At 38.2% G+C, this 22,930-nt stretch overlaps 2 protein-coding genes across 2 annotated transcripts; both read right to left on the bottom strand.

The window, feature by feature from the left end:
- Positions 1–3,054: 3,054 nt before the first annotated feature.
- On the bottom strand, positions 3,055–10,704 carry LOC139937655 (kelch-like protein 41). The gene is made up of 2 exons (XM_071932904.1): positions 10,477–10,704; positions 3,055–5,530 (listed from the first exon to the last, which is right to left on the bottom strand). Exon 2 carries the CDS (start codon positions 5,433–5,435, stop codon positions 3,090–3,092), a length of 2,346 nt encoding a protein of 781 aa, XP_071789005.1. The 5' UTR covers positions 5,436–5,530; positions 10,477–10,704; the 3' UTR covers positions 3,055–3,089.
- Positions 10,705–11,451: 747 nt separating this feature from the next.
- LOC139937724 (aqualysin-1-like) lies at positions 11,452–20,968 on the bottom strand. Its single transcript, XM_071933011.1, has 8 exons — positions 20,822–20,968; positions 20,042–20,163; positions 16,040–16,177; positions 15,611–15,740; positions 14,734–14,988; positions 13,979–14,163; positions 13,198–13,369; positions 11,452–12,577 (listed from the first exon to the last, which is right to left on the bottom strand). Exons 2-8 carry the CDS (start codon positions 20,153–20,155, stop codon positions 12,441–12,443), a joined length of 1,131 nt encoding a protein of 376 aa, XP_071789112.1. The 5' UTR covers positions 20,156–20,163; positions 20,822–20,968; the 3' UTR covers positions 11,452–12,440.
- Between the last annotated feature and the right edge of the window lie 1,962 nt (positions 20,969–22,930).

The raw sequence follows: 22,930 nt of genomic DNA, 5'->3' as shown, positions 1-22,930 counted from the left end.
TTTGGAAACTTAAAACAGTATCCAATTGTAGAAAATGCTGTAACTTTGAAATATTATAGAATTGTGCGTACACATCTCTACTACTTGTCCATAGTTTTCATGATTTGCATCTCATTATAAAGCAAGGATCACAATAATAGTGGTATATTCGTTAAGCCGCCCTCTGTCGGTTTTGTGGAACCAACCCGTTCAAGAATGCGCGCGCAAGTTTTGGGTTCACAATCACAGCGATTTTTAGATGTAAAACTTGCAAATTAGAGGTGAATAATTTTCGGCCTATTTTGGTTTTACCCTTACACCGATGTGTGTAAGTACTGTCATTGCATACTGTGACCCAAAACAACACTGTTGATGATGTTGTTAAAAACAAAACAAAAAACAATGGACTGACTCTCAACCAAATTAATAAAACTCAGTCACTCATTACAGATGGGTTTTTCACCACAAAAGGGTCAATTTATTTTACAACTAAAAAATATAATGTTAAAATGGTTTATGCAGCCTAATCTGAAGTAAAAGTTTTGACAGTTTTTTGCTTGATGAATATGACATGAAACAAGACATTATGACTAATTAGTTAGTTTCTAAGGCTGCTTAACTAATATCCTAAAAGGTTATTGTAATGGAGGTTTCGTCATAGGTCTATTATGAATGGCTGGCGCAACATTCAGAGCTAAGTTTTAAAAATGGCTTAATCCAATTGCAAAGCTTCCACTAACGTCCAATCTATGCACTGGGCAAAAATGTAATAAAACTATATTGATATGTATTAATTATTTGCTCAGGTTTTTGGCAATCATTCATTAATCTGAAAGATAGTCATAGATTATAGCTTCTACAATAATTAATGTTACCATGGTGAAGAAAAGTGAAAAGGGGTACTGGGGTTAGAGCCACTCTTGACTTGACCAAATGCTTACGAAGTCATCATCATATTACACACATCCGCAAGTTCACCTGAACTCACTGACATATTTTGGCTTGCTTTTTAAAGGGTTTTCAAAACAAATTTGCGAGCTCCAGCTTTTGGCAGTTTAAGGTTGAAGAAAAGTTTATGCAGTTCTATTGGAAGAAGGGTAGGATAAAACAGTTTTCTGAATCACACACTATAGTGCACAGTGTTTAATGCATACAGGTTGAAAGCTTAATTTTAAAAGATTAAACCTAAACCAGGGAGGTGACAGCCAGGGGCACAATGTTGTGGAAGTCACAGTCCACGCCCGTCAGTGAAATACCATACGATCACGTACAAGACGGTAGTATGGCTCCCAATGATACGACCCCCACACAGATAGGGTTTAGTCTGGTGTCATCGTTGAAATCCAACGCCCATCAACCCCAAATCTCCTCAACCCCCTTGCACGTACACTCACTCTCTAGTCCATCTATAATAATGCTAAATGACCGTATGGTTTCAAAGAGGGCACGAGAGGCTGTTATTAACAACGTGGTGCCATATACCTTATCGCAAATACTCGGTACGCGCACCGCACATTGGGCGTGGAACGAGGTGCATTCTGGTATGGCTAGCGATCTAGTTGACCGCTAGCTAGACCAACATGCACCTCTTCAACAGTCAACGCTTGCGCTATGGGGTATTTGAGGTCTATTATTACTCAGGATCTTCTGCCCCCTGCGATTATGTCCACCAAATGACAAACTGTGTACATTTTTTTCTTCTTCTGATAGCGCCCTCTTTTGATCAACCCCTTCATGTTAACTTGGGACAACAGCTCCGGGGACATACTTCTTAGGCCAATTTATGGGTGCGTTCATTTAGCTTCCCTTGGTCGACCCCGCAGTACTCACTCGGGTGAGCCCCTGACAAGAGCTAATTGAACAATCACACTCGCCCTCTCGTGGTGACGGCATGCATCTCCCTAGGTCACCCCCTAGTGACCCACTCCATAAGCAGGGCACTGGGGGCTGGCCCAGTGAGCCCCGTCAAAGCTATTCAAACGTACCGTGGCAGACCAGGGAAGCTAAACGAACGCACCCGTAGTCGGACTTTGCTGTTAGTATGTTTATCATGTGATGCTTTGTAGTGCTTCTTGGTCTTACCATGTTAAATGGATGTTGCGAGGGGTAAGAGGAGGGTTACAGAAAAAAACTAACCAGGCTTGTCTAACTACGGTATAGCATGTTGGAAATCCTACAACAGTGTCTTGTCAAGATTCTATTATGTGCACTACATTAGTGACGGGTGAATATAATCATTTTTGCAATTTAAATAATTTGTACATAGCTACCAACGTGTTAGACAAAGAGAACTTGATTTTATCTCAAAGGGGCACTTTAAAAGCGTTTTTCCATCAATGAACTACACAGTCAATACAATAGTTAAATCTTTGAACTGATATCGGCACCTTTTGCATAGCACCTCGGGTATCATAATATTCCTCTTAATCAGTTTGGTCATCATATTTATCCAAGCTGTATTTGCATAATATTACTAAACGAAATTACTGTTTTATTTGCGATGACATAGCAGGCATTACTTAATGTACCATTATACACTTCATTACATCAAATCAGGTATACATCTACAAACGTCTAGGAAGATCACAATGTGTAGGGCCATTCACATTTCATAAGTTTAAAATAATGTATCGTTTGTGAAAAACATTCAACTGAGATTAAGTGTTAACTGTTACATGTCGCTATACAGGTCCTTCAGTTTAAAAGCCCTTGACGCTTTTGGTAATTGCTCAAAATAAGAAACTCACTAAGTAACGAACAATGTAGAGCTATATAAAACACTTTGAGAAACGGCTCCCTCTGAAGTAATGAAGTTTTTTTAGAGAGGCAATTTCTACTCAAATGATAAAAGATTCAGGCCTGAACCCTCTAATTAGGCATCTGAAAAGCACACATAATTGTGCAACAAGGTTTTGTCTTTCTTTTATCATTCTATTTGCAACTTCGATGACCGACCAAATGAGTCAAAACGTTCACCGATTTGTTATTTGATGCATATGTTGGGATACACCAAGTGGGAACATACTGGTCTTTGAAAATTACCAATAATGTGTCTAGTGCCTATAAGGTCTACTGTTTTTTTTTTTTTTTTTTTTTTGTGCGGCTTTATTTTACGAGTTTTTGTTCAGTCGTGCCAAGACGCAGTTAAAAGGTGGCTGTAAGTTTGGCCAGTCACCTTTGTCTTCTACCCAGGAGAAGTTCTCTACATCAAGTCGGTACACCTTGCTCTGTATTACTCCTGCTGATTCCTCCCCCGTGTCGCCACCAAACACGTAGAGCTTCCCGCTGTGATTGACCGCACAGTAGTTCACCTTACCCTCCGGTAGCTCCGGGCCGAATCTCCACTCGTTACGGTCCGGGTTGAAGATCTCCACGGACTTTAGCATGTTCTCAGGCTGCTTCTCACCGAGGGCTACGCTCCCTCCAAGCATGTAGATCTCTCGGTTTAGGACTGCAACTCCCGAACTCGTACGTGGCAGAATCATGGTGTTAAGAGAAGTCCACGAGTCGAAGCGTGGGTTATAACATTGGACATTGTCTAGGATAGTGTCATTAGTCTCACCTCCCAAGGCATAGAGCTTCCCACCGACAGCAGCTATGCAGTGACTCCTGGCAGCTTGTGGCATCGGTGTGACCTGACGCCAGACGTTGGTACTAGTGTTGTAGCACTCCATGCTATTCAGGATACCGTCCGTACTGGCCCCACCGCTTGCATATATCATACCGTCTAGTACGGCCATGCTGAAATAATTGCGCGGGATATTCATCGCACCACGCGGTAGCCACTTCTTGTCAAAGTGGTCGTACTGGAACAGGCCACCACGACGCTGGGCGAACCGTCTGCCGCTAAACTCTTGCGGCGACCGACCAGCTACGAAGAGGTTGTTTTCCCCGGAGACGACGCACTCAGCGTACTCTATCATGTCGGGTAGAGGCTTGATTCTGTACCGGTCATTCGTCCACGTTTCCGGTATGGACTCCACGTGATGTGTGAGGAAGACAAACATGTCCTTGATGGGCATCCCTCTTCTGGTGTTGGTGTTCAACTTGGTCAGGTCCAAGTCCTGACGGCGATCTCTCAGAACGTGGTACTGCAGGGCAGCGTCGATCAGATGCTGAACTGATTTATTATGGACGATAAGTCGATCTCTTTCTACCACGTCATGAATGTAGTACGGGCTTATCAGAGCGAATCTCACGTGGCTTATGACGTCAAGGAGATCACCGCGTCTGTTGTCTAGATCGTCCCTGACCCAAGCGATTGATGCTTCATACAGAGTCTCCTCTTGGTCGACATTGAGGTCATCGCGACTCAAGAGGTCAATCAGCCGATCTTTGGTGAGCTGTAGGAACTCCTCTTCCTTACAGACTTCAGTGAAGTTATCACTGATCATGTCGATGGAAAGCTCCTGCAGACGTGTACAGTCGTGGGCAACGGCAAAAAAGTAGATGCCGATGCTGTTGGACAGAGTCACGTGTCTTTCCAAGAAGTGTGCGCATGCGTCTCGAAGGGTATCCATTTGGAACATGTTGACGGCTAGTAGGAGGCCCTGTACGTTGTCTTCGTTAATCTCAATAGTTGTAGTGTAGATATAGTCTAGTACGAGACGCAGAGATGGAGTATCAACCACACCTATGCTTATCCTGTCCTGTCTACTCTCAGCCAGGTCTGCAGTGAACATGGCCTGAAAGTAGGGACTCGAAGACGCCAGGACGCAACGATGACATGGGAACTCCTCGTCACCCACACAGAGAATAACATCTACCAACTGTTTATCCTTATAAAGCGCCTGCAATCCAGAAATCATGGAGGCCATTTGCTTTTCATCTGTGAATTTATACTTGTCTGGGAAACTGCCGAGTGAACTTTGCCGCGAAATAGTCTTAATTGCGCTTCCCTCTCGGGAGGGTTTCTTCTCCAACACCGGCTTTGCTGTGAAGGTTGTAGCTACACCAGTAGTGTATGGTGACGCAGACCTTCCCCGGGGTTCCACGCTGTATGAACCCACCCCGGATGCAGCACCGTACGAGGTATTAGATCGATCCCCGTAGCTCGAGGTTGAGCCTGTGTACGGATGAGAAGATGCTGCACTGGATGGAGTCATGTAACTGGCACCTGTGGATGGATATTGTGCAGCAGTACTTGATGCTATGGGATAAGTTGCTGCTGTTACCGAGGCCCTCGCCGTCAATGGAGACGCCGTACCCGAGGACGATTCCGCGGGTGTGGTATGAGTCGATGAAGAGGAGGTTCCTGTCACGCTGGGGGTATTAGCGGCTAGCCCCTCAGAGCGAGTCAACGGACGACGCTCAGTCCGAGGACGATACGGTGACATGCTGTAATCCTCACTCAGGTCTCTCAATGAGGAAGCAAGGGCCTCCAGTGTATTGGGGTCCATGCTTCGGGGCCTATTATTGTTGTCCATCTTGTGTGATCGTCTGGTGTGAATAGACATCCAGAAATGGGTTCATCCGTTACGGGGAGATTCGGGGAGACTATAGTGAAACTTCTCCGTCGCGAGAAAACCTGCCAAAAGTGAAATGCAAGGATCTGCAAAGAGACAACATGAAAAGTAGAGTTCAGAATCTTGAAGTTGAATCAAGTTTTTCAAGGTATATTTCAGACACGTTTAACACTTCTACTTTGTTTCCTTTCTTCAATCCTGCTACCATCTAAATTCATACCTGTGAGAATGTGACGTTAACATTTCCAGTGCGCTACAATAGGCCCCTACGCCATATCAAGGCTTTGTATTTTGCTCATTGATCTAGCAATCAGGCCCACATATCCAGGCTATGCTGCTATTTAGTGGCCCCTTATAACCGACCGGTTTCCCCGTGAGGAATTTAACCAAATAATTTCGTTAAAAGTCAAAACACCTTTTGTGAAATGCCTCTGAAGTGTCCTACAGAGCACCAAGTTCTAGTCAAATCCCCGGGGTCCTAAAGCGGGCCCCAGACCGAGGAAAGTGGTGCCCTCCTACCTAACTGTTGATGGAACAGCAGTTGAGACAACCAACATGTGACTGCGATAGACCATTTGATTGAACTTAACTCATTGCATTGCCAGGTCTATGTTCTATTTATTGAGGGTGAAACAGCAGCATTTAAACCTGAAATTATGGGACATCCTTAAAGGACCACGTTGCCTTAGATCGGACGAGTTGGTCTATAAACAGCGTCTGTAACCCTTTTTTATAAAATGCATATGGTTGGAAAGATGTTTTAAAAGTAGAATACAATGATCCACACAAGTTTGCCTCGAAATTGCGTGCTTTTCCTTGTACCCCGTCGCCAAACACGGTCGGCCATTTATGGGAGTCAAATTTTTGACTCCCATAAATGGCCGACCGTGTTAGTTCGCAAAGTAAAAGGAAAACCAAGCAATTTCGAGGCAAAATGTGTGTGGATCATTGTATTCTACTTTTTAAACATCTTTCTAACCGTATGCATTTTATAACAAACGGTTACAAACGCTTTTCAAAGACCAACTCGACCGATCCAAGGCAGCGTGTTCTTTTAAATTTGCCCCCCCCAAACCCCCCCCCCCCCCAAAAAAAAAAAAAAAAAATAAAATAAAAAAAATAAAAAAAAAAAAAAACGAAGTAAGAATAATATTCATCCCCAAGATTCAGTGTTGCACTGTAGGTGTTCGCAGATTAAACTTTTTTTTCGAGGACAAATCGTCCAAATATTGGCCTCCCTGGGACACTGTAGGTGTGAGTTCGGATGATACACTAGTCGGGTAGCGGTAAGAGTATGGCCGTATCCGAATTGGCGTCTGCAACTACGGTTACGGCTGTTGGTAAGGGTGTTGCTAAGGACCCCCTATACCTCATACGCATAATGACTTACTAAGATATATTAATAAGATAATAACAACTTCTTGGTGTAAATATTCAACGAGATAATCTACATCATAAAGACATTCAAAATATGTTCCTGATGTAAATACAGAAATCTTATATGAAGAGGTAGGCCTGTAGATTATTAATTGTGAAAAGAAGGTTGCGTTTAAGTACTTATTCTACTACAAGCATTGAGCCTACTTAGATGTACAAGTAAGACATAAATAACATCTTAGTGCAAATATTAAACGATACAATCTACATCATAAAGACATTCAAAATAATGTTCCTGATGTAAATTATAAATCTTGAGGTAGACAATTGTGAAAAGAAGGTTGCGTTAATTACGTACTTGTGTACTACTGCAAGCATTTAGCCTACTTAGATATATAAATAAGACAATAATAATATCTTGGTGTTAGTACTAAACGAGATAATCTATACATCATAAAGACATTCAAAATATGTTCCTTCAGATGTAAATATAGACATCGTATAATATGAAGAGGTATATAGACTATTAATACGTTGGCACGTAGTCAGAATCAGCATCTTGTGCTCAGCGGTATGCTTGGAATTTACTGAGTTTGCTGAAAGGAATTCTGGCTCATGACGTTTTGGACTCGAGGAAATCTTTCACTATGAATCCTGACGTGCCAGGCGGTTTGTAGTCTGATGCAGTTGGAATTTCAAAGTCTCATAGCGAAACCTTTGTATCATGGTTTTAGCTGGGGGAATTATTCTAACTTATTCTAAATTTGCGAGGGAGTTAAAATGACAAAACAGAAGTCCTTGGTAATAAAACTAAAATGAAAGCTGATTAAGTTTACCAAACGCAGCAACAATGTACAAGCTTAAAGGCAGTGGACACTATTGGTAATTACTCAACATAATTATTAGCATAAACCTCACTTGGTAACGAGTAATGTGGGAGAGGTTGATAGTATAAAGCATTGTGAGAAACGTCCCTCTAAAGTGACGTAGTTTTCGAGAAAGAAGTAATTTTCCACGAATTTGATTTCGACACCTCAGATTTAGAATTTGAGGTCCCGAATTCAACCATCTGAAAGCACACAACTTCGTGTGACAAGGGTGTTTTTTCTTTCTTTCATTATTATCTCGCAACTTTGCTGACCAATTGAGCTCAAAATTTGCAGGTTTGCTCTTTTATGCATAATATGTTGAGATACACCAGGTGAGACGACTGGTCTATGACAAATACTAATAGTGTCCATTGCCTTTAAGCCCCGTGTAATTTATTGTTTTAGACATTATTATGTTAATTATTACCTGTCCAATAATTTAACCAAAACCAATGAGCATTAATATCTTGTTCTTCTGCTTTGAAGTTGAAATGAAAATGCTATAGTTTGCCAATTTTACAGGCCTACAAAAATTCTTAAACCTTAATATGTTATTTTTGTGTTGTTCTTAGACAAGATGATGTAATATATGTACTTTATTGAAATGTTGTTTTATTAAATGCACATGGACCAGTAAATCGTACATAGATGTTCGATCATAGCTTTCATGTTGTGTTATAATGTTGACGTTAAGTAAGGTTACTTGGTACAGTAATGTACGTGGTATGCCAGTGCGCAACAGAGAGAAGACTGCATTCGGTCATCGAATGTAATGTCACTCGGTGCAGCCGCATGAAGTAAACAAAATAAACATGTCATGTGTTTTACATTTTGAAACATGTATGGGCAACATACCGGTATCATGATGCATGCTAGGGGAGTCAGAGGCCAGACCACTTAGTCATTTCACTTTAACCACTAGACTGGTTACTGATAATTGGACCTATGTTATCGTGAGCAAAGCGGTCAAGAATCCCGTCTCATCATAATACAATGTAACAGCGTATGCCAGCATTTATCATAACATGCATTATGCATCAGATGAAGTAGTTGTTTCTACGAAATATCATGCATTTTGTTTTGTTTTAACGGTCTTTAAGTGCAACCATTTAAGTTATTATTTTCTTTTCTTCTAATTAGACTAACGCGTCTAACTATATTATATTAATTAATTTGGGTTTTTACCCATACACCGATGTGTGTTAGCACTGTATACTCAGTACTTTCCCGAGTCCTGTGAAAAATATCACAGGCATGTTACTCGGGTAATTATTATTTTCAATATTTATCTTATCATTGTGTATTCAACCGCCGATTACAGTCGCAATACAAGTATAAGTGATAATTGACATGTCAGCAAATTACTGAATGTGTTATATACTTGTAACACGCCCCATAATATCTCCGGAGAGGATAACACAAATGACATTAAATGGAAATTTGCGTCGGGGATGTAGGACAATGCTCTAGAAATGCAAAGGTAGTCGGCTCAAATCCCACCGAGGACTATGCATGTGATTTTTTTCACAGAGCTTTTTTTATAATTATATTAAAACAGCGAAACCAATAACTTTTAACCTTTTTACCGGGCGTGTCTGATATTTCTTCAAATTTAAATGTGCATGGTTAGACGGGACATTGGGGGGGGGGGGGGGGGGGTTGGTGCACTTAAAGACGTGGTACATCAAAGGTATTGCAAATATCTTGGTTTAACATAACAGAACTTGTTTGAGACTTGGTTCATGTGTGGTTTAAAATAATGGTTTTTATGTGTGTGCCCTCCCGCAATTGGAATCACTATTAACTTAAAAGGAACTGTTACTGAAGATAAACTTTTAAGATCGAAATATTTATCAAGATAATTGTTACCAGATCCAATTATTTACAAACTTTGATTCACATTTTAAACAGCAGGTTTATTGAACGTGCAGTCCCATAATGAAAATAGATTACGTCTCGAAAAAAAAAAACGAAAAAAAAAAACATGTCTGGCATTTCTTTAAACTTTAAAAATAACCCATGACGGATTAGTTTCCGTTTGAACGACGATTTACGGTGAATAACCATAAAAAAATCAAAAATAAATCACAATTAAGTCTATTGATTTCGTATTGGACTGTTAACGGACAGACACAAAAAAATACGCATAACTCATTAATGTAATTTATAATATCGTGTTCAGGACGCTTGAATTATTGCATTGCTGTTTCACTGGGATTGCATTGCCAACCATTTGGTTGTCTAGTTTATTGTCGTTAACACGGCATCACAGAAAAGTTCAAATGTTGCTTGATTTGTTTTCAAAACAATTTATCAAATATTTGTTCATTTTAAACATTATGTTATAAATCCCTCCTAAATCCCGTTAAGAAAAATAAGCACTTATATTTTTTTTTACTCAAACACCGATCACAACACAAATCATAATTTTTTTGTATAGGGTTTTAAGTTCATTCTTTGTTTTATATTTATATGTTGTTGTCCCTTCCTCTTATCGCTACGGTGTTGTGTTGTGGGTGTAGTTTTTATTTTCAATAGTCTGGTTTTGCTTTTGTCTTAATGTTTTCTCTTGTGTTATTTTTAAAAGTTTCAGTGCAATCACCTTTTTATATTGTATAATTATATTTTTATCGTTGGCAGGGGTCTGGTTTTACACATCTTTTGATGACAGTTTTTTTATACTTTGGGTTTAACCTTGACAACCCCTGTACAACTTGTATTTATTGTGTATGTCTAAAGATTTAAAATAAATAAATAATACATTTACAACATCGTGGATATCTTACCTTAACGAGGTCGAGTTTAGTGGATGTAAGAACAGCTCCTTCAAGTGTATCTCGCGTTATTATTTTATCCCAATGTCAAGATGAGGTAAGACTATCCAAAGACAGTTGAAAAACATCCCGTTGTCAGCCGCCATACAAATAATCCAAAAGTATAAGAAAAAGGAAGATTATGTCTAAGATCGCAGCTTGACGGTCTAGAGCGGCGCTAGATTTTCCCACACAGTCACGCCTCGACCAATGGCTTCCCGACAATCTAAGAGGTCAACTGCCTCATCGTCGTATATCCAGATCACGTGACATATGTCGTAGGTACACAGACTGCAATGCGTGTATTAGTAAGCCAGGAATTTCTGCCGCGCCAAATAAGGAAGATACCCGCCGAACACGTCATTGGTTTCACATAGCGGGTATCTTACCGTTCTGGCTGTACTAAGGCATACCTTAGCGGGTGAGATATTGTAATATTTTTGTTTAATGTGTAAAAACAAAGTTGCTGCGTGGATGTATGATAACTTGGCTGGCTTAAACAAATGGGCCTAGTAAAGTATCGTTATAACATTTATGTTTTGGCAATGAGGGATGGCTTGGGCAATTTGTTTGCACAAGACATGCAGCGCCGCATGGCCTACTTGGCAAACAGGCCAAAGAATATTTTCGACTGTCTTAGACCTGTGCAGGAAACGCAGATCCGAAAAATTTATGCCAGACGAATTCTTGCCATCTCGACATTCCAAGACGTGCTTGTTGTGTACGTGGACAGCGGCACATTATACTGAGTGGCACGTGTGTATTTTGGGTTTGAACAGCGCCACCTATGGATGGACTCTTAATGATTTTGGTTTAACTGAACATTTTTGTTTTTAAATTGCTAAGATTGATGACCCCCTGTAGTGAATTTTTTAATTTGTTTTTATTAAAGTACTCAATTCTTACAAGGTAATCTATTTATTCATTTCAAGTTTTTCATCTTTCAAGCAAGATTTGACAATCGGCTATTGTGCTTGTCACCGAAAAGTTACCCACACTCAACACATTCGGTTAAAAGTTTGTTTTGGGGGAAGGTCCGGGAAGAGTTGAAATTACAAAGACACGGACAAAATGAGAAACAACAATTTATTTACAATTTCAAATTTAGCTTTTTTGTATTAAAACAATAGTTAAATGGGTGAAATGTATAAAAACAATCACAACACAAAATATTTAAAAACACGCACGTGCACTCTCGAGGTCGACTTTCACAGTCTATTACAATAATATCACCAGAGGGTGCTGTGTATGTTAATGACGTCATCATTTAAATGACAGGCTAAAGACCTTTCTTTTGCAACGTCACAGCCCGAGTTTTTGCCAACCCAGATTGGAAAACTATGGAAAGCCATAAGTGCAAATCAAGAAAAGATCGCTACGTTTGGAAACAATTTAACCAAATTTTTTGATTTTGTTAAAACAAAACAACTAATTACGAGTGGTATTTTATTTAATTGAAAGTTTGCAAAAAATGTTAAATTTGGTTAAAACATCTGTTTTTACGATTAAGTGTTTTACTAACAGTCGGCCGACCATGCCAACCAAGGCGGTTTGTTTATCACCAAAAAAGAAAGGTCTATTAGTTTCATACCCAGAAATCACGATTTATTTTTATTTATTTATGCATAAATAAGCAAACCTATGACAGTCATGAATTTGCAAGAGAATAATGAAAGACAAAACAAACTTTTTTTGGCATACTAACTATGTGTGTTTCAGATGCATAATAAAAGACTTCAGCTGAAATATTTTATTATTTTGAGTGAGAAGTTAACTTTCTCAAAAACTACGTTACTTCGGAGGGAATATCAACAATTGTACATTGCTCGTTACCAACAAATTTCGTATGCTAACAATTGTTTTGAGTAATAAAAACAACAAGTAAACTGTCCAGAAACTCAAACATGGAAAGACTGAAACACTTCATTCCCGTATAATCACAACCTAAGGAGCTTGTTCACAGATCCTGGCCCACCGTTGACGACTTTATTCACGAGAGCCTTCTCCGTGAGGGTATCAGCAACCTCAGATGGAGATAGACTGGGATTCATTCCAAGTTCTATTGCTGCAGCACCTGTAAAAAGTCAAAAATAATGACAGTGACAATACTGTTCTTATAATTTGGTGGGTATAGGCTTAATCCTTCAAATGTTTTTTCTTAGTTTTTTTATCAAAACAATAGACAATGACGACAATCATGGTTTTTATAATTCGGTGGGTGGTTTTTCAAATTAATAGACAGTGACAATTTTTTGTTTAAATCGATGATGGGTAAGCTTTATTACTCAGAAGCTTTTCTTTAGTTTTTCAAAACAACATACAATGAGATACAATGATATTGGTTTTCTTTTATAACTCGGTGGGTAGCTTTTCCTTTCTACATTACCCCCCCCCCCCCATGTGCCAGAGGTCGGGATTTAGGTACGCCTATGCTAAACAAATTATTTTGTTTTCACGTTGCAAAGTAGGATCATGGGATACTGCAAATGAAGAGTTGAGCAGAGACTGTGTGACCACTAGGAAATTATGTCGCATTATAATTAGTGTCAGTGCGACCGTGTCCGAATTAGCGGCTACAGCTATGGCAACGGCTAGTCATCATGCGTTGAGGTATAGGACGTCCTTAGCAACACACTTAGCAACAGTCGTAGCCGTATAGCTATAGCCGCCATTTCGGAGGAGGCCTGTAATTACCAGAGACATGTGGGCACGCCATGGATGTACCACTCTTGGTGCTTGTGGCAGTGTTGGATTCTATACTAGCGCTTTTAATGGAGCTCCCTGGGGCGAAGATGTCAACGCAGGAACCATAGTTGGAGAAATAAGATCTGGCATCGGTGTCCGTTGTGGAACCTACTGTGATGGCCTAATAAAAAGAGATTTTTTTTTTTAAACAGACGAAAAGAGCGAGTATTAGCTGTAGTCCTGCTTATGTTCAATCTCCCTCTTAGGACTCCTCAAGTTTCATTTTGTAGTTTTTTCAAGTTTTTTTTTAGGGGTTCAAGGAATTCCTTTTTACGCTTTAACTGTTGTTTTATTGACCGCTTGTTCTACTTCTGTTAATCTATAAAGCGCTTTGTATTGAGCGTCTTTTAAGGCGGATTTGGGGGCTATTTAAAGACAGTGGGCACTATTGGTAATTACTCAAATACAACATTGGGAGAAATGGCTCCCTCTGAAGTAACATAGTTTTCTAGAAAGAAGTAATTTTCCACGAATTTGATTTCGGGACCTCAGATTTAGAATTTAAGGTCTCGAAATCAACCATCTAAAAGCACACAACTTCGTTTGACAAGGGTCTTTCACTATATCTCGCAACTTTGACGACCAATTGAGCTCAAATTTTAACAGCTTTGTTATTTTATGCAGATGTTGAGATACACCAAGTGAGAAGGCTGGTCTTTGACAATTACAAATAGTGTCCAAGGTCTTTAAGAAAACAATATATATATATATATATATATATCTTGGTTACCTTAGGTGCAGATGCGGGTGATTTCCAGCACGACTGATAGTTGTCGTTGCCAGCAGACACAACTACGGTAATACCGGCATTGTAGAGCTTGGATACGGCATTATTTGATAACATCGAAGCGCTGCCTCCGAGTGACATGGATACAACAGACGGGCCTGTTGCGTTTCCAATTACCCAGTTCATACCTTAGAGTGGGGGGGGGGGGGGGGAACAACCACAAAACATTTTTACAAATAAAACAGGTATTAAGAAATATTAAAAAATAAACAAATAAATGTAACAAACATATAAGAAAAAATCACACTGAAGACCCGGAAACCTGGAGGCCACACAGAAAACGGAAACCGTGTCATTTTTAAACCCGGGAGTTTTTGGAGTCAAGTCGACCGGGATTCGAACCCACATACCCTTGATGCTTCAGGGATGTTATTTGCTGTGAATGTTTCGCAGAAGTTGAGCACATCTCAACGGGGAGCTATTCTTCCGATTCATTCGTTGCAAAGCAAGAAGTATAAACCGGGCTTTAAGGCCTGGTCACACAGGCCCCGATAACGAGAACGAAAACAAAAAGCGATGAAATTGCACGCCCACGATTGGTTGAATGAGCGTGGGCGTATTCTGCGTGGAGCAATTCAACCAATAAAATGCGTTCCCTTTACGTCATGGTCGTTATCGTTTCCAGTATCGTTTTCGTTGTTAGCCGGCCGAGAAATGAAAAATAAGCGTTAGATTTCATATTTTAATTTTTCCACTACCTTCAATTGTTCCAGACCTGACTCCACTTCCTCTACAGTTGAGAACTCGAACACTCCAGAGTGTTACTTTTTTGGCCACCCCGTACGTTTTGCCGCCAATGGTGCCTGCGCAATGGGTCCCGTGACCCCTGCAGTCACGCCCTTCCAAGCCGTCACCAATCACGTCATACCCGTAATGGGCCCGCCCCTCAAATTCTTCATGGGTATAGTGGATTCCTGTATCCAGTACGTAAACGTTCACGCCAGCACCATCACCTGTGGATGACCAATTTTGGTTTGAAAACTCAAAGAGAGGGAGCTGTTTATAAAATAGTGATGATGTTTGTTTTGGTAGAGCAAACTTCAATCTCTATACTTTTTAATAAGTCATACAAACAAAATATAAAAATATTAAAGTATCTGCTGAGTCCTGAGGGATGATATATCGGTTGTTTTGGATAAGCAAACTCAAACGTCTACTTTTCAATAAGTCATTAAAAAAAGGATAGAATAATGTTAAAGTTAAAGTCGGACTTGAGCCAAAACTTTTGAAGTGTGCAGCATAGACCAAGGTTTAGCAGTGTATAGATAGTATCCAGCCTTAACTTCCTGAACATAGACTGGTCCCATGTAAAAGCCCCCGTCACATCACTTATGCAGAATCAGTGGGAATGAAGCAGAACCAGCCTAGTCAAGACAGGTACACGCTAGACCAAGACCCACACCAAGACCAACACCAACACCAGCATGTCCAAGGGGGAGACCAGGATGTCAAAGACCAAGACAAAGACCAAGACCCCGCAAGTCGAGCCTAAGACCAAGACAGAGTGTCCGAGAGGAGACACGTAACGAGGCCCACAACACTGCCATGAACATTTCATTGAGTCCATAGGCCTACCTGGAGGGCTGAATGAATCGTCAAGGGGAAGATCATCTTGATCAATTCGGTCAAGGCCCCAGGAGCTAACAGAGTCCTCATACACGTACGAATCCTCTTCAACAAACTCCACGTCGTCCATAGATCGAATCTACTAACAACAAAAGAAATCGAAGAAGATATAAGAATAATTATGTACATTCTGACAAGTTAATTATGAGTCTTCACATTCGATAACTCTTCAAATGGTTTAAACTAAAGCTGAAATTAAAATTATAATAGAAGCTTTTGGAAGTGAATCTGCAACAAGGTTTACTTCGGCAAAACTGTACGGTTAATAAGCAGTTTTGCAACAGCTAATTATATTTTCCCTTTTTAAATAATAAAGATACAATCTAAGGCCTGCTGGCAACATAAAGAAGCTATGTCGAGTCGCCTCGACGGACTCACCAAATCAATTTGATCAGCGTTGATGTTTACCACCATTGCGTTCAAGAAGTTCAAACTTTTCAGTCCTGCAATTTTAAGTCCCTGTGTGCTGATTCTGTTTTCAAATTGCCGTTGAAAAGAGGAACGTCGAACACTGTCCTGTAAACCAAGTAAGGAATTTTTGTTTTCATAATAAAGGATACAAAACAAAAGCAAAGACGAGTGGGGCTATTGTTGGTAACAAATGTAACGAAACACACTTCTTTTAATACACTCAGAAAAAGAATGGTAAAAAAAAGTTATGTAAAATGTGTTAAGTAAAAAGATACTTAACATAAGTAAAAATTTATGAAAAATTTAAACAAAATGTTTGTGTAAATACTAAAAAAAAAATACTCAAATAGTTAGTAAAACTAATAGTTTACATAACTTAGCAACTTTAAACACATATTATGTAAATTTTACTGAACTGGTTGTAAAAGTTTACATGGTGTTTAGTAAACGACGATGTTTTACTCAAGTATTGTGCTAACTTGTCTGCATGCTGGGGTCGGTCGCGCTCTGCAGTACCACAGTAGTGTAACCACACACACACAACGAAATGGATCTCATGAAGGAAAAACTTCTTGAGTGGAACTTCCCTCATTTAGTTGAGACGTTTGAAGGTAAGTACTATAAAAGATTTCTGTATTGATGTTATTATCTGTAGTGATAGACTATATACGACTCCTTAGCAGCATAAAGGGACAATTGAACGTCATGTTTTGATTGACTGACAAAACTTTTGAACAGTGACTTGAATAATTATCACAAACACCTACATGAACAATCATGAACAATCAATGGTCCCCGTATTGTGCACGCAATACACGTACAACATGCATTGTTGGAGACCATTGTAAACATGTACATGTGCACTGTATTAAAGGCAGTGGACACTATTGGTAATCACTCAAAATAATTATCATCATAAAACCTTTCTTGATTACGAGTAATGGGGAGAGGTCGATGGTATAAAACATTGTGGGAAACGGCTCCCCCTGAAGTGCCATAGTTTTTGAGAAAGAAGTAATTTTCCACGAATTTGATTTCGAGACCTCAAGTTTAGAACTTGAGGTCTCGACATCAACCATCTAAACGCACACAACTTCGTGTGACAAGGGTTTTTCTTTCATTATTATCTCCCAAGTTCGATAACCGATTGAGCTCAAATTTTCACAGGTTATTTGTTAATTTATGCATATGTTGAGATACACCACCTGTGAAGGCTAATCTTTGAAAATTACCAATAGTGTCCACTGCCTTTAAGAAAGCAGGCAACTAGTAACAAAAATATTCTGATTTGGCCATGAATTCTTGTTTATTTTAACCTTTTAAAGGAATTATTCAAGAAATCTCACCCCCCCCCAAAAAAAAAGAAGAAAAATCAGATAAAGATCAAGAAAAATCAAAGTTTTCAGATTTTCAGCACCAAAATTATCTCTCCTTCTAGGATCCTATCACCTTATTCCAGAACTGCAAGTCTCCATCCTTGAACCTTTTGTTAATTTGTTTATTTGTTAGGCCCTTAATGTATTAATTTGTTTATTTATTTTATTTTATTTTAATTTTTATTTGTACTTTTTTCAATTTATGCGCTGTACATCATGTACAAATTGTATTGCACATACATTGCAGTACAGGAACATTGTCTCTATTGATCTCAAAATAGTGTAATATGATAATTAAACCACCATTGATATAAAATAACGATTTAATCTGACATTGTATGTACCCCATCCTTAAGACACATCAGATTAAATTATTATTTTACAGCAAAATTGGTTTAATTGTCATATTACAACACTTTAAGTTCATTACAGACAATATACACTTGTAATACAATTTGTACTGCACCCCCATTGAAATTTAACCTATTTTTTATATTATTATTCCCATTTATGCAGGAAAACACAAGTTTGGACCAGTATTTGAAAGACATCAACAGGGACACCAGATCGCAACCATATGCTGATACTAGGTGGGTCTGCACTGGCTCCACAGCAAGTGTTCGTAATTTTTGAGCGACATGCATTCCAACAGTCATCCCTTGTGAAAGCATTGGATGTGTGTTTCACTTTGTCTTTGACTTGAGCTGCCAGGAGAAGTGTTCTGGCGTTTGGGAGTTCATTGAATCGGTTGTGTTTGAACTCAAAGGCAGTGTGAAGAGCAACACTATTCGAGAGTTCAGGGCATACTGTTCATCTCATGATGCATCTGATTAATGTTGACCATTCCAGAAGCATTGTAGTTGAAGAAGTTTATGCACAAAATGTTTGCAAATAAGTATCAAAATCATGAGAGATGTGATAGTTGTGATAGTTTTGATTTATGGAACAACCTTTATACAGTTTAAAGAGGAACTCAAAGGTCAAATTTAAACTTGTATTCAATACCCTTCCAGTTTTGTCAAATTTTTCAAAATGTTAAATTCAACGCTGTTTTAATTGCTTAGCGACAATTAGGATAAACCAAAAATTCCCCATATAAATTGTTCAAACCCAAAATTGAATTTGACCTTGGAGTTCTTCTTCAAGCTGTGTGAGCCTGGAAGTATTTATTCTGACCTTGCCAATTAATGTTGACCATTCCAGAAGCATTGTAGTTAAAGAAGTTCTTGCACAAATTGTTTGCAAATAAGTATCAAAATCATAAGAGATGTGATAGTTGTGATAGCTTTGATTTGTGGGAGGAACTCAAAGGTCAAATTTAAACTTGTATTCAATACCCTTCCAGTCTTGTCCAATTTGTCAAAATGTCAAATTCAACGCCGTTTTAATTGCTTAGCGACGATTAGGATAAACCAACAATTCCCCATATAAATTGTTCAAACCCAAAATTCAATTTGACCTTGGAGTTCTTCTTTAAGCTTTGTTAGCCTGGAAGTATTTACTCTGACCTTGCCAATTAATGTTGACCATTCTAGATTTTTTGAAATTTTTTAAATTCACTGAAACTGTTGATTGATTATGAAACATATAGAACACCCCATTTTGCACATGTGATGTTTTGGATTGTTAATGTTATTAACATTGTTAAATTTTAATAAAAAGTGTTTATCTTGAAATTCATGTTGTAGTCGCCAAGTGTCAATATTTATGATGTGTCCATTTATTACAGCCCCAAATTCCATGAAATAACACTTTGCTAGTATTCAACCCAAGCATTGTGTATATTATTACCAGTTTTAAAGGTAGACAGTGTACATTAAATATCGGTAAAATGTTTACTTCAAAATTAAGTAATTATTTTACATGAGTGGGTTTACCCAACAATTCAGTAAATATAACTACCCAACATTAATGTAAACTTTTACACAGCTATTAAGCAAGATATTACCCAACGCCTGTTGGGTAAAGTTTTACCTAATAGTTATGGTGTTCGCCCACTACATCTAAAACAGGTAATATTTTACACAAGTTGTGTAATTTTTTCTCTGTGTGTAGGTCAATTTATGGTTAGGGTTAGGATGAGGGTTGTGTTACTGTTCGGGTTAGGGTTAGGATTGGGGTTAGATTTGGGGTTCTGGCTATGGTTCTGGTTTATGGTTAGGGTTACTGTTCGGGTTAGGCTAGGGGTAAAGGATTATGGGTTTGGATAATGCCAGTGTTAAGTATTTGGCAAAAACAATTCATAAGGGGTAAAAGTTTTTCCTTAATTTTAGGCCAACTTATAAGTTGCTCTTGTAGGGTTAGGGTAAGGGTTGGGGTTGGGTTAGGATTCTGTTAGGGTGTGGGTTTTGGTTAGACGGTTGGGGTTTGAGATATGGGTTAGCGTCAGGGTTAGGGTTTGTTTTGTTTTGTAGGTTTAGATTGTATACAATGTATATTTCATTTATTTCAATCAGCACACATAGTGAGTTTGCGGGGCCGGGATCCTGCGATTGTTGTTTAAGCCTCCTAATATTTATCTCGTCGATGATCGATATAATTTATTTGTTTCTTATTGTTAAAATCGAAACTGTTATTATGATCTTTCGTTTACCTTAATCTTCAAGATGTACTTGTTAGGGACTGGGTCCCGACTTTTATACAACGGTGCCAGGAAATCGCAGGTAACCGTGGCAACACACAAACACAAGATGATTAGGATGTTCATGATTGCTCCTATGTGAAAGTAGAAACATGTAATATCGTTAAGAAAATGTTCTCCTTTTTGAAATGTTTGCCGGCAAAACAATCTGGGTAACAGATAATTGTGTGTCTTTTATAGCAGACTTCCTCAAGCCTGTTGGATAACTTTACGATAGTGTTGATGTTTGTTTTTTTAAACTTAATATAAATCTTAAAAGAACTGGACACGTTTGGTAATTGTAAAATACCAGTATTCTCACTTGGTGTAGCCTGTCATGTACATGAAATAACAACTCTGCGAATTGGGCTCAATTGGTCATCGTTTTTTTGCAACAACAAAATGAAAGACGAAACTCCCCCTTTTTTAATCTGTGTGCTTTCAGATGCATAATAAAAGGACTTTACCTGATTGAAGTATTTTATTATTTGATTGAGAACTACCCTTTTCTCAAAAACTACGTTACTTCAGAAGGAGCCGTTTTTCACAATGGTTTATACTATCAGCAGCTCTCCATTGCTAGTTACCAAGTCAGTTTGTATGCAAACAATTATTTTGATTAATTATACAAAGTGTCCAGTGCCTATATAAAGACAATGCCTACATGGTTCCTCATTGTCGATAAAACTATAATTATTTTAGCCAAAACTTAAAACGTGACATCAGCTAAGGAGTCGGTCCAAGTTATCTTACCTGAATGGTGCTGCCGTGTACTTGTATGCCTCTGCGCAAATCTAGTAAGAAGTCACTGAAGATGCAATTTATGATCAAAATTCATCAAATGAAAAGAAATGAGTGGTGATTATGTTATGGTGTATTCCCACTAGCCCCCAATGTGGATCCAATGGTGCACGCAAATAACTTTGTGTACAGAACACAGAATCAAGTTTTTTTTTATTTGATTGGTAAACAATCGAACACCATATAAATACGCCTGATAACCTTTATCTCTTGTTCGACTGGTCTGGAACCCATACCTAGAAATATCGTATCACATGATCTTTAAATCAATAGTCGGAAACCGTTTTATTTCCAAAGGGCAATAAAAAAAAACATTTTGTAGGAGTGCTGGAACGCAAATAATCTTTGATCCCAGCATAAGGTCGCAAACAACATTTAACCCATAAAATCTCACTCTACGACGATATTGTTGGTTCTTATTTATATCGTGTGTGTATTGCTTTTACTTGCCATCTTTTGTTTTTAATTTTCACTACAACTTTAGATTCCTGTGGTTTGTATAGTTTATAATTTTTTACCATTTTACGAGCAAGGTCTGGAAGGGCACATTTTTTATATGACAATTTTTATGACTTTTGCCTTTCTGCTTGTTTTTATAATTTTTGCAATGTCCGAATAATTATAATGAAATTAAAATTGAAAATACACACTAAGCACGATGGCCTGCTGATATGTTGAAATGAATTATTGTGAAATAGATCTGTATGTGAACAAAATTGGCAGCAATGATTTTGTCCGTGGTGAATTCTTCTCGAAGATCCAAAGTTGTACCCTTCCTCCAAAGTTTATAAAACTTAAATAAAACCAATCATTATAAGTAAAACAATTAGATAGGAGAACAAATTAAAACCCACAACGTCATTCCAAATCAAACAGTGCAAATCATATTTAATGGTAAAAACATTACTGAAAACTCTTACCAAAAATCCATTAAGTACAAGTTGGTTTAGCAACCGCATGCGTGTACATTATTATATAAATGGTTGAATGATCAGAAATAGAGGCTAAAGTTTTCGGCTGGGGTTAAAGAAAAAACACAGAACATAAACATTTTAAAGGATTCGGGTACTTTTTCAAAATGTCCACAGATTTACATTACAATTACAGGGTTTGAAGATACTGATAGTGGAAAGCTTTCCTTCAAATATTACTAACTAAGGTTGTGTAGTTTTTGAGAAATGAGTAAAACACAAGTCACAAAATAATTTCGGTCTCATGAGACCGAAATTATTTTAGCATGTAAAATCCCGTTAACCAGTTATGATATTATACCAAAACCATAGCATAACTGGTTAATACGTTTTACATGCTAAAACTTAGACGAAAATTATTACTTTTACTCATTTCTCAAAAACTACAGCACCTCAGTAAGTAAAATTTCAAGGAAAGCTTTGTACTATCATAATCTTCAAACTGTGTAAGTTTAATGTAAATCTATGGACATTGTGTTTTTTGTTAAGAAAAGGTACATAATACCCTTTAAACGTAAGTTTTTATTTCGAGACCAACATCAAATCAAAACATTGAAGATAGTCAACTTTGATAGTACCGCTTTCTTTCAGAGGTAACCTTCCCGGAATAAAATGGTTCGTGTTCGTCTCCACTTTTTGTTTTAACTGTAAAGGAACCTTAAAAATGTAGGTCACCAATACGAAATTTAAAATGTGGTATGGAAAAACGCTCCTCAGCAATAATTTCTAATGTGTGAATAAAAATGTTTTGTAAGCAAATTCACAAGGACACAAAATACACTTGAACTACCAAGAAATTTTACCCACATCAACTGAAGTACAAACAATAAGGAATCATATTTATCCCGGGTCAAAGACACATTCTTGATAATTTTTAGAGTGGCCTAAAAAAGATTTGTCGTGAAATCACTTCAGACTATCGCGATATCTATAATTATTGCAGTTGTTGGCAAGTGATTAAAATACATCAATAGAAAAAAAAATACGCACTATAGAGAAACAATTCTACATCTACCAAACTAATTTAAAGTATTTTAATAAAATGAAACACACATCTTCGATCATAAATACAATTGTATTGATGGCAAGT

This window comes from Asterias amurensis, chromosome 5 (genome assembly GCF_032118995.1).
Source record: "Asterias amurensis chromosome 5, ASM3211899v1".
Classification (NCBI taxonomy): domain Eukaryota; kingdom Metazoa; phylum Echinodermata; class Asteroidea; order Forcipulatida; family Asteriidae; genus Asterias; species Asterias amurensis.
This window is presented reverse-complemented; position numbering and strand designations above follow the sequence as displayed.

What these genes read in the sequence shown, in the direction of transcription:
- LOC139937655 (XM_071932904.1), bottom strand. Translation starts at nt 5,435, where the DNA reads ATGTCTATTCACACCAGACGATCACACAAGATGGACAACAATAATAGG.
- LOC139937724 (XM_071933011.1), bottom strand. Translation starts at nt 20,155, where the DNA reads ATGAACATCCTAATCATCTTGTGTTTGTGTGTTGCCACGGTTACCTGC. An exon ending in CGATTCATTCAGCCCTCCAG is followed by an intron (nt 14,989 to 15,610) that starts GTAGGCCTATGG and finishes GGTCATCCACAG; the next exon opens with GTGATGGTGCTGGCGTGAAC. An exon ending in CACCCGCATCTGCACCTAAG is followed by an intron (nt 13,370 to 13,978) that starts GTAACCAAGATA and finishes TCTTTTTATTAG; the next exon opens with GCCATCACAGTAGGTTCCAC.